The following is a 12,077-nucleotide window of genomic DNA, read 5'->3' on the forward strand; positions in this document are numbered from 1 at the left end:
ATTCATCCCCTCACCCTATCTATCCATCTATACACTCTATCATCTATCTATCTATCTATCTATCTATCTATCTATCTATCTATCATATCTATCCATCTACCTACTCTATCCACTCTATCTATCTACCAACCTACCTACTTACTTATCATCTATCAGATAAGTATTCAAAGGAGAAGACATAGCTTCCTGTCATTTCATCACTTCTCACAGAAAATCACTTGAAGATTAGTGGTCCAAGCGGTCCACCTGGACACAGGAACCTGCCCAGTCAGAGAAGTGCTAGGTCATGGGCTTCCTGACTTTTATCCAGTGGTCAGTTACTATATTATGAGCCCCACAGTTCATCAGCCAGTAGGGGCAACACTGCCATCTTGAGGCCATTTGGAAATCTGAGGGCAGTGTTGGTTATCACAGGGACACCAAGTGGCATTTAATGGGCAGTGGGCAGGGACGTGGATAGCTCTGATTGCAGGGCATTCTCCACAAACTATCTTACGCTTCAAATGCCAGTTGGGTCTCTGATAAGAAACACTCATTAGGGGGTTTACATAATCTTTTAGGTAGCTCATAAGAGATTCTTGGTAGATAGAATAATTATAACTATTTGGTTGGAGCACAGGTAATTTTTGCCATTACTTTTAATCCCAAAAGTACAATTACCTTTGCACCAGCCTAATATTTATATTATTAATAGTAAGACCCATTTGACGAGGCTGGTGAGGATGAAGCCACTGATGTCCACGCCTGGCTTCGCTAAGCATAAAACATCCAAGAAGCCTGTGCAAAGCAGATTTCTGAGTCCAAAGCTCCAGCGATTTAATTCAATAAGTCTGTGGTGGAATCTAGGAATTGCGTTTTGTAGCATGCAATGTGCTACAGAAAGAGTGCTAGGTGATCCTGAGGCCCAGTGTGTGGGTGGGTACATCACTGTTTGAAGAGTGGAGAAAGTGAAGGCAAAAGCCACAAGGCAAGAGTTGAATATGGACAGGCAAAGCCAGCACCTTGGAGAATGGCAGAACATTTTTATGAAGTTGGAAGGGGTCATCCGAGCAGTACTTAGGGGAGTTCCTACCTCATGGCTGGCCAGGTTCCCCACGTGTACCCCATATGGGATACAATTCTGACTCAGCTGTGGCTGATAATCTCTTTATTCGAATTCTCCAACCCCCACCCATCCCATTGTTTCCAACCCTGCCTGATCTGGAACTCTCTGTTTCTGGTGAAAGGTTCTCTTTGTCGGGTTTCCTGGTTTCTACCTCCATTTCCTAACAAAAGGCATCCCTGGCATGCCCACTTCTCTCAAGATTCTCCGTGATGTCACCCACTGTCTTCTCACATCCTTGACAGCCAGACCCATGTAGGCTGATCTGTTTCTGTTTTCTTATGTTCCTTTTTTTGCCCTTTCTGTGGACATCTGGGTTCCTACCTGCCCTTTATCTGTGGTGTATAAGAACTGGAGCTCCCCTAGACCGACTCCTCTTTCTGTTGCTTCCCCCATCCTCCTCACCAGCCTTCTTTAGCTCTTTAACTCTTACAATGGTGTGATTAGCATAGCGGAGGCTATTTACTGAGACATACGAAGGACCATAATGTTCCATAACAAACAACATGAGTATATTAAAATGTATGGACATTTATTTGCTGCTTCTAAGTTGTGTGAACCCACTATTAAACACTGAGTATTTATTTTATGCCAGGTTCTTAGCTGAGCATTGTGGGCGATACAAATGTCACTCAGAAGAATATAAAACAAACTTCTTACTCTCAAAAATCTACAATGTAGTTAAAAAGTTGTATCTTGAATCTATCTTTCAGGTTAAAGTGAAAACACTCCTTTTATTATTTGACTGGAGGTGGAAAATAAGGGGAAGGGGAAGTTGATGCATCCTCTTTAAGTCCTCTCAGTTTATGTTCCACACAGCTGTAGTTGTCATGTGATTCTGAAACTGTAGGAAACACTGGGGCATACTGGCCTAATAACCTGAAATGTAATCTTATTCCTTCCTCCCCTCTCGCAGTGGGAATGACATAGGAGGGAGTCCCTGGGTGTTTCTTCCTAACCTGTTACCATGCATCTCATGTCGGCAGTCTCTCCCTGGCTTTGTCTTTGAGGAGTGCTTAGGAAATGGCAGGACTGACGTTGAGGGTTGGGCATTGAGTGCATGAGGTCGTGAGTTGTGGGCGTTGATTGTCATCATCCGTGTCAATATGAAGAGAACAGTTTTTGGATGTTTTCCAAATGCTGAGAAGGTGTGGAAATTGCACTAATTTCTCCTGTCATTCTACATTTCTCTAATAAGTTAATAACATTATTTAGGCCCTGTTCAGGCCGTCTGTCACCATGCAGTTCAAGTGTTTGTGTGAGTTGCATTCTCAGTAAGTGCCTGTTTGCTGTCTTATATATTTGTGTGGGACAAAGAAATTATATTTCTTTTTTATAGCTATATCGAGCTTATGTGGCCTTCCCAGACTTTTTCCGTAATTCAACTACCAAGTGGTGGAAGAGGGAAATAGAAGAACTATACAACAATCCCCAGAATCCAGAGAGGAGCTTGAAGTTTGATGGCATGTGGATTGTAAGTGTGTCTGTGTCTGTATACCTGTGGCACTTGTCTATCTTTGTGTGCCTAAGTATATGTACCACTGACCTTCAGTCAAGAGGATAGTCATTGTCCAAGGAAGACTTTGGACATATCAGACAGTTCCTCCTCTCAGGAGTGGAACAGCCCTGATAGCCCTCAGAACTTGTACCAGACCTGATGCTCCTACTGTAAAACCTCTGAGGCGGGACCAGGCGTGGTGGCTCACACCTGTAATCCCAGCACTTTGGGAGGCTGAGGTGGGCAGATCACCTGAGGTTGGGAGTTTGAGACCAGCCTGACCAACATGGAGAAACCCCATCTCTACTAAAAACACAAAATTATTCAGGCGTTGTGGCACATGCCTATAATCCCAGCTAATCGGAAGGCTGAGGCAGGAGACTGGCTTGAACATAGGAGGCAGAGGTTGCGGTGAGCCGAGTTCACACCATTGCACTGCAGCCTGGGAAACAAGCGTAACTTCGCCTCAAAAAATGAAAAACAAACAAAAACCAGGGCGGCAATTTACTAGGAATTTCTTGGAAATTTGATTGCCTCACAGCCACCCTGAAAGAGATTTATTTTTTAACCCTCTAGCCAGTTGTTCTGTAGGAGTGAATTAATCTTTCTAGCCAGTTCTCACTAGGATTTGATGAAGCTCCCAAGGCTGGCATCTACAGGGATTACTGGATGTTGAACAATTTATTCACTGCTTCCTTGGCTAAAAATTGGCAGGATGTAATTATCTTAAAAAGTGAGGTGTGTCTGTGTTTGGCATTTCTAGGATATGAATGAGCCATCAAGCTTCGTGAATGGGGCAGTTTCTCCAGGCTGCAGGGACGCCTCTCTGAACCACCCTCCCTACATGCCATGTAAGAAGTCTTGGCCTCCTTGACTGGCAGAGCCACGACTGGAAGGATTACACTGGAGGAGCCCGAGGCCAGGGGTGCTCCCGCACAGCTCAGGGCACATCCTCATGGCTGCTGTGGTTTACTGGGGACCAGAGACAAAAGCTCTGCAGTTGCTTTACCCAGCCGGGCATGTGCAAGTGACTAGACTCATTGAGCAAATTTCTTGAAATTTGTCCGGAAAGCACTTAGCGGAGCTCATGGCACAAAGGGTTCTCACAGCTGGGTTTCTTCATTTTTGGGCTTGTGTGAATTCCATCACAGGAATTTCTTGTGCCATCAATGGGTGGAAATTACTGGCTTCCCCTTATCATGGAGCTGATGGAATTTGGAGTTATACTTGGATTTATATCTTAGCTCCGGAAATTGTGCTCTCTAGGAGTTTTGTGACTTTTCACAGATTATGCAATATTTCCAAATCTCGGTTTGCTAAATTGTAAAAGAGAGATAATGAGATCTTTTTCATAGAATTATGGATATAATTGGCAAGTCAAAAGCCTAAATCAGAGGCTGTCATGTAGTGTTTGACAGCTGTACATTCTTCCTGACACCTCTGCTTTCTTCGTTGAACTTGATGTTGGAAACACTGCAGGCACCATTGCAGCTCAGAGCTGGGGGCTCTGTGCTCATGTCTCTGAGATGATGCTCATGTCTCCGGGGAGATGGAGAGCGACACAGGCAGGACTGAAGTTAGTGTTAAGATCCAGGGCCCAATACCTTGAAGAGAGGTCAGGGAGAAACAGAATCAGGGCTGGATTTCACCTCACCAGTTCTTCCTCCTCAGATTTGGAGTCCAGGGAGAGGGGCCTGAGCAGCAAGACCCTGTGCATGGAGAGTCAGCAGATCCTCCCAGACGGCTCCCTGGTGCAGCACTACAATGTGCACAACCTGTACGGGTGGTCTCAGACCAGACCCACATACGAGTGAGTCTCTGTCTCCCTTCTCCAGCTGTCACAACCTGTAGGGACTGCCGGTGACTGACATATCTACCCTAGTTTTCCTTTCATTCCCCATTCTAAGGATTAAGAAGATTCTCATAACTGTGTAATGATTCTTAATTATTAAACAAATGCTCATTGACATGGAGCCAGGCTCTGTGATTAAAAGGAGGAGGACAGATTTAAATAAAGCATGGTCTCACCAGTGAAAAACTTAATGAAGCTAGTCAAAAGACTCACATGGAGACACCGTAATGGTCACACAGGGCAGCCGTTGGTACAATAGCTTTAGCTACAGGAGGTGAACACAGAGAACTAGGCATCTCTCCCTTTCATTTCAAAGTGAATCATCTTTGGAGATATTTTTATTTCTGGCCATTCCTGGTGGAGGGTAACTGGTATTGTACCGAATTAGCACAGTCCCGCTTTGCAAGCTCAATGAATAGTATGTATTCTTCTAAGGACAGTCTTATAATCTTCACTGTGTTCTTCCTCAAATAGTGAAAACTAAGTATTGAGGAAACCAATAGCCAGTTGTAGTAATTCCTTACTATTTTCGGAGCACTCCAGTGAGTCTGCAACAGTGAAGTTCTTTGTAAAGCACTGTGAGAACACGTGACTTGTTATCTCCATCATCTGGGATCAGTGGAGCCACCATTACAGCTCGGATTCCCATGTTCCCTCCAATCACGCAGCAAACATTGACTAGGCTCAAGGGCTCTGGGAGCAGAAGCTCTATGGCCTTTGCTCCCTGGCCGTGGCCTCAGTTCACCTCCTTTTCCCCTCCAACCAGAGCCGTGCAGGAGGTGACAGGACAGCGAGGGGTCGTCATCACCCGCTCCACATTTCCCTCTTCTGGCCGCTGGGCAGGACATTGGCTGGGAGACAACACAGCCGCATGGGACCAGCTGAAGAAATCTATCATTGGTACGTGGGCTCCTTCCCATGGCCTGTGCCGGTAGGGCAGGGAGTTGGGATCCTTGGGGAAGAGGTGAGGAAGTAGGTCATGAGAGCCTGGTGTGACACAGCTGTGCTTCTCATTGCAGGCATGATGGAGTTCAGCCTCTTCGGCATATCCTATGTGAGTGTCCTTGGGATCCTCCTAAGCACCAAGAAGGTGGGGACATCTTTCAGAAATCATCAGCAGGCTCATTTTATTTCCTCTTGTTTCAGACGGGAGCAGATATCTGTGGGTTCTTTGAAGACGCTGAATATGAGATGTGTGTTCGCTGGATGCAGCTGGGGGCCTTTTACCCCTTCTCAAGAAACCACAACACCATTGGGACCAGGGTAGGACAGTGGCTTCTACCTCCAGTGTTCTGTGACACTTGAAAGACAATCTCCATTTCTGTGCTAAAATTAACGCAGTCTGTATTTCCTGGGAGATCTTTAAAAAAAAAGGTGTTTTTTTTGGGTGGGAGGGGTTTTTTTGTTTGTTTGTTTTTTTGAGACAGGGACTTACTCTGTTGGCCAGGCTGAATCATGCAGTGTCCACATCATGGCTGACTGCAGCCTCTATCTCTGGGGCTAAAGCGATTGTCCCACCTCAGCCTTCCGAATAGCTGGGACTACAGGCACATCCCAACATACCCACCCAATTTTTGCATTTTTTGTAGAGATGGGATCTTGCCATATTTCACAGGCTGGTCTTGAACTCTTGGGCTCAAGTGATCCACTCGACAGCCTCCAAAAGTGGTGGGATTACAGGCGTGAGCCACTGTACCCTTAAAAATTGTGAAGGCCTGGTGTCTCAATGAACCATATTCCTCAGTGTTCATTAGATTATTATTTTTTTCCTGTATTTTAGGCAGAATTGTACCAAATGTACCAAAAAGAATGTCTTACAGTGAAATTTTATCAGCTGTCCTAGGAGAGCTTTGGTGACTCTTTCCAGTCTATTAAGAGTATTCTCTGGGCCTCATGTATAGTTGTCTTTTGTTTAGCTGTGAGTGATCTTCAATGGGAATATGCTTTTAGTGACCTTCTTAAATCCTCTAGAAATTCCAGGGCGAGCTCCCAACACTGTTCTCTTTCTCCTTTAGAGACAAGACCCTGTGTCCTGGGATGCTGCTTTTGTGAACATTTCCAGAAATATCCTGCAGACCAGATACACCCTGTTGCCATATCTGTATACCTTGATGCATAAGGCCCACACGGAGGGTGTCACTGTTGTGCGGCCTCTGCTCCACGAGTGAGTGTCCAGCAGGGATCCCGATGACTAATGGATGACTTATTGCATTCTGTATGGTGGCGGTTGCTATACACAATTCTTCCAAATTAAAGACACGATTGCCTTTTGACATGAGCTCTTCAGGTGCAAACCATACTTGATGACTGTCTTTAGCACAGTGTTATACATGCCATAGGTCATGAAAAAAGGCTATTTATTGAGTGAAGAAAATTGAAATGCTGCAGTACAGCACAGAATAGTTTCATTCTAATTTAACTGTGCAAAGACCTATCTATCTTTTGTAGCAGTTTTGTTATATGGACCCAGGTCACAAAAGAAGGATTTCAGCAAGAGAATTGAGGGATGAGGGCCATCCTTGCATTTAAAATGTGCCATGGTTAAGAAATGAGGTAATATTTTACAGGAGAGAACACATCTACATCCCAGCATTTCTGAAGTTTCAGGCACATCACATGGGGAGAGCAGAGGCTGGGTGCTCCTGATGAAGCTAGGCCTAGGAACAAAGCAAGAATGGCTCAGGGGCAGCTGGATTTCTAACTTGGATCTGAACTTGAGGAGCTTCTTCAGAGTGTCGGGCTGGGGCTCTGTTGGGCTCTGTTGGGCACCTTCATTTCCCTTTCCAGGTTTGTGTCAGACCAGGTGACATGGGACATAGACAGTCAGTTCCTGCTGGGCCCAGCCTTCCTGGTCAGCCCTGTCCTGGAGCTCGTGAGTATGGAGGCCTCTGATGGGGGGAGGATCCCAGCTGTGAGGCTTGGGGAAAAGGACGAGGAGAAGAGGCCTGAGCTGGTGGGGGTCCTGAGACATGGTTTCTCATTCTACCTGTGTCTGCTCCTCTCCTTCTGAGCCGAAGTCCATCACTTAGGTGTTCTTGGCCTCAGCTCCTTCATCTTTAAAATGAGCCTAACAATTCTGGTTCATAGGATGATCAAGATGAAAACACCTCATGGTATATTCAGTGACACAATCATTTCTTTGTTAACTAAAATAAGGACTAGAAGGTCAGATGGGGGCAGTATTGTAAAGAATTTATAACAGTCCTCTAGCACTACTACAACTTTTCAGAAGGATGACTTGGCAATGTGTGTACTTGTATTGCTGCTGGCTAACCCTTCCCTTCCTCTGCAGGAGCTCCTCCCAGCAGTAAAAGCTATTTCTTTACTTCTGTTGTTGATTAGGCTTCTGATTAAAATACCAGTTAAATGTACCTCTCCCAAATCTTTTTTGAGACAGAGTCTTACTCTGTTGCCCAGGCTGGAGTGCAGTGGCATTATCTTGGCTCACTGCAACTTTTGCCTCCTGGGTTCTAGTGATTCTCTTGCCTTAGCCTCTCGAGTAGCTGGGACTACGGGCACGTGCCACCATGCCCGGCTAATTTTTTTTTTTTTTTTTTTTTTTTTGTATTTTTAGTAGAGATGAGGTTTCACTGTGTTGGCCAGGATGGTCTTGATATCCTGACCTCATGATCTGCCCGCCTTGGCCTCCCAAAGAGCTGGGATTACAGGCGTGAGCCTTTGCTCCCGGCCCCAAAATCTCATTGTACCCACAGAATTTTCTTCTGCCCCAGACACAACCTCAGTTGTTTGTCTCTTTAAGAGGAAATGGGGTAAGTCTATGCCTATAAGCAAACAGTGATTTTTTTTTCCTGAAGTCCTGGATACCAAAGTGCTTTATGAAAGCCACTTGTTTTGGGTAGACAAATCTCCTGTTTAAAAAAAAAAAAACGGGAAGAAGTTTGCCCCAATTGCTAACCTCTGGAGACATGAGGCAGCTGGGTCCAAAGGCATCACAATGATTTCACATCTTTCCCAAGCAGTTTGGTTACTCTGTCCTGGAAAATGGTGTTTACTTCCTCACCTTGTTTGTGTTTCATTTTAGAATGCCAGAAATGTCACTGCGTATTTCCCTAGAGCCCGCTGGTACGATTACTACACGGTAAGTTTTTCTGAATGTTTATACAACATGGGAATATGGTAGAGAGTACAAAGGCTGTAGATCTGATAGACCTTAGGTCAAATGCTGGCTCTGTAACCCACATGCTGTGTGGTCTTCGAGAGCCACTTTAACCCTTGTAATCTCAGTTTTCTCACCTCCAAGTGGGGTAAGACCACTTTCCTCATAGAACCGTTATGAAATAACACATAAAGCATCTCACTCAGGGTCTGTTTTTTTGTGTGTGTTCTCTTTCTGTTAGTTTTTAATATTTCTTTATATCACTGCTATTTACAATGTTGTGTAAAGGCAGATGCTAGCCAACATTTGAGATTGTGTTGCAAACTATAGTTTTTGTTTTTATTGTTGATATCTTTGCCTGCTGTAAGTTTGTAAGCATAGAGGCCGTTTTATGTCTTTTGATTAACTATCTCCTTCCATAGCATAGATGCTCAAAGAAGGGTACTGCACATAATTACCTAAGGCAGGCAAGTGATTAGGCAGTGTGCAAAACACACACAGAGGTATGGGACCCAACCCTTGTGAGTCTAAGTAGTGCGAGTACATTTAGAAATGAGGAAGCAATGAAGAGCTCCTTGCCGCATAGTTTCATTGCTAGTGTGATCCCCAAAGACTCAGCTGGGAAGCCAGGGTCTTCCAGGGCATCTCTGGGGTGGTGTTCTCTTGCCGAGACCCTGACAAGTCAGACCCTGATTCTTGGGGAAAAATCAAAGGATGTATTTCCTTCATTTCTAACCAGGCTTCTTCTTCTGACTTTCTGAGGAGAACATAGTTGAGTACTGGCAATACAGCAAAGGGGTACAAGCAGGGAAATAGGAAGCAGAGCATGTGCTGGTCCCTTTCATCCAAGGGGATTGCAGTGAGATTAGGTGAAAACTGGAGAAGGATGTGCAATTTTGTTCCTTCTCTTCTCAGTCCATTGGAGCCCAAGTCCTCCCCGCTGCCCCAGACTCCCCTTCCTGCTGCTAGTCTGGATCTGCCCTTAGGGTGGCAACATGTTAAGGCTCTCCTATGTGCTTTCCAGCCAGGCCTTCCCTAGGAAGAGGTGGCGCTTTCTTTAAGAGCGACTGGCCTTTGTCCTGAGCGTGCATGTTGAGTCTCCCATTCACTAACAGAAGATATCTTTGATTGAAGAGGGAAAGGCAAAAGAAATCATGGAGCAAGCTGTTTAGAAAAAGATGAAATTGGGCCAGGTGCGGTGGCTCACACCTGTAATCCCAGCACTTTGGGAGGCTGAGGTGGGCAGATCACAAAGTCAGGAGATCGAGACCATCCTAGCTAACACAGTGAAACCCCGTCTCTATGAAAAATACAAATATTAGCCGGGTGTAGTGACATTCACCTGTAGTCCCAGCTACTTGGGAAGCTGAGGCAGGACAATTGTTTGAACCTGGGAGGCGGCGGTTGCAGTGAGCTGAGATTGTGCCACTGCACTCCAGCCTGGGTGACAGAACGCGAGTTTGTCTCAAGAAAAAAAAAAAAGGAAGAGATGAAATTTTTGATGTTTAATTAAAATGAAGATGAATCTCATAGTTAGGATTGATAAAGAAGTGTCACCTTAATTAATCTTCCCAAGTTTGAGTAACTATTACTCGTTGTAGAGCACAGGCTGGCAAACTATGGCCCACAGCCAAATCTGGTTGTTAGCTAATTTGCAAATAAAGTTTTGTTGGAACACAGCCATGCATATTTGTTTGCTTGTTGTCAACAATAACTGCTTCTTAGCGGTAAAATAGCAGCTCTGAAATGAGAGGATTTTGCCTACCAGGGGACATTTGGCAATGCCTGGAGATATTTTTGTTTGTGACAACAGGGTGGGGGTGAGGAGGCGATGCTGCTGACATCTGAGGATTCTGCTAAATATCAAAAGGCACAGGATAGCCCCATCACCAGAGAATTGTCTGGCCCCAAATCTCCATAGTCCTGAGACTGAAAAGCCCTGCTCTAGTTGAGAAGATATAAGATGGAAGGATGGTCCCTTAGGTTAGGTTTTTGATTCAGGTGAGAGAGTAGCACCTCTTCCTGTCACACATCAGGCAAATGTAGTTTGTACAGTGGAAGCAAAGGCAAGAGACCCTAACAAGATATTATAGCAGCCTTGCGAGATTTCATGCAGCGCTGTGTAAATACAGAATGGGTAATGGCAGGTATGTTGCAAAGGGTGATGAACAGGCATAAGTTCAGAGGGGAGGATAAGATGTCTGGTAGGATGCATTGTTCAGGGAGGGGCCTGTCCTCTCCTTCATCATCTCTTACCTTCTTCTGCCCACAGGGTGTGGATATTAATGCAAGAGGAGAGTGGAAGACCTTGCCAGCCCCTCTTGACCACATTAATCTTCATGTCCGTGGGGGCTACATCCTGCCCTGGCAAGAGCCTGCACTGAACACCCACTTAAGGTGAATGACAGGACTCAGGTTTTCCTTTACATGTCAGTTAGCTCAACAATTTGTAATGAAGTCCACCAAAATGTAAGCATCACTCTCAAGCCCTCATGCAATTCTACTCAACACTTGTTTTTTCTTTGTTTTGTTGTTTGCGTTTTAATCTTTTTCAGACTCTATACTCTTTGTCTAGTTATTAAAAACTCTTTTAAGTCTAAGAGAGTGAGATGATAGGTCTAAGAATGTCATATTTTTAATCTCACATCTGACACGGAAGTCAAAATAGGTGCAACCACGATTCACAAGAGTTTTTCAGAAGCTGTTCGTTTAGAACTGTATCCCATGGATTTTGAAAGACTGTAATTCATGTCCTTCCTTAAACCCTTTGAATTTTTTTTGAAACACGCTAACAGCCAGGTGATCAGCCTCTTTGGTTTGCCAGGACTGTTGCAGTTTTAGCACCAGAAGTCTCCCCTCTTGGGATGCTTCTCAATTCTGGGCAAACCAGGTTAGTTGATGCCTCTATGTGCCTTGGCCACACAGCCCACCCATGTTTCTTTACTCTTGACTCACTCATTCTCATTTTAGGAGGGTCAGGATCCACTTTCCACCCTCCTAGAATCTCAACTTCCTCTTTCTTTTCTCCCGCTAAGAGATTTCTTTCTTGTGATGCAAAAGTGGATTCAAAAATTACCTCCTGCAAACCTCAAAACTCTGTGTCACTGAATTTTCCTTTATGCGCAATTGATTCCAAAAGTATAGATTCCATCTGTACTAAAGAGGTGCACATTTATATCTTCGTGCCTTTGAGAGTATTAGCCTATTTGTCTTTAATAGACTAGGAGTTCTTTGGAAGCCAGAAACCTGTCTTTTCTTTTGAACCTCTCTTACTGCTTTGATTTTTCAAATTGTAGACTTTGTATGATACTAATGGGGAATATCCCTAAATCCAATGCCAGTTGGCTTCCTTTTTCTAGCTGTTCACCTTCAAGCTGTTCTGCACACTGATACCAAATTGATTTTTCCAAAATGAAAATCTCAACTGGTTGCTCCCAGGCTTGAAGTCCAAAGTCTTTCATTAATAGAGTATTCAAAACCAGTCACAACCTGGTTCCACGTTACCTTA

General features: G+C 44.6%; 1 protein-coding gene across 7 annotated transcripts in view; it reads left to right on the forward strand.

Moving 5' to 3' along the window:
* Window positions 1–12,077, forward strand: part of MGAM (maltase-glucoamylase) — a 185,486-nt gene that overhangs the window by 111,214 nt on the left and 62,195 nt on the right. For all 7 annotated transcript variants that reach the window (XM_054559911.2, XM_054559916.2, XM_054559912.2 and 4 more), the window contains 10 exons: window positions 2,442–2,576; window positions 3,364–3,451; window positions 4,272–4,410; window positions 5,219–5,352; window positions 5,472–5,506; window positions 5,599–5,715; window positions 6,468–6,616; window positions 7,240–7,324; window positions 8,495–8,551; window positions 10,842–10,966. In XM_054559911.2, the coding sequence (XP_054415886.1) occupies window positions 2,442–2,576; window positions 3,364–3,451; window positions 4,272–4,410; window positions 5,219–5,352; window positions 5,472–5,506; window positions 5,599–5,715; window positions 6,468–6,616; window positions 7,240–7,324; window positions 8,495–8,551; window positions 10,842–10,966 (1,064 nt within the window). The remainder of the gene's footprint in view (window positions 1–2,441; window positions 2,577–3,363; window positions 3,452–4,271; window positions 4,411–5,218; window positions 5,353–5,471; window positions 5,507–5,598; window positions 5,716–6,467; window positions 6,617–7,239; window positions 7,325–8,494; window positions 8,552–10,841; window positions 10,967–12,077) is intronic.

This window comes from Pongo abelii, chromosome 6 (assembly GCF_028885655.2).
Source record: "Pongo abelii isolate AG06213 chromosome 6, NHGRI_mPonAbe1-v2.0_pri, whole genome shotgun sequence".
Lineage (NCBI taxonomy): Eukaryota > Metazoa > Chordata > Mammalia > Primates > Hominidae > Pongo > Pongo abelii.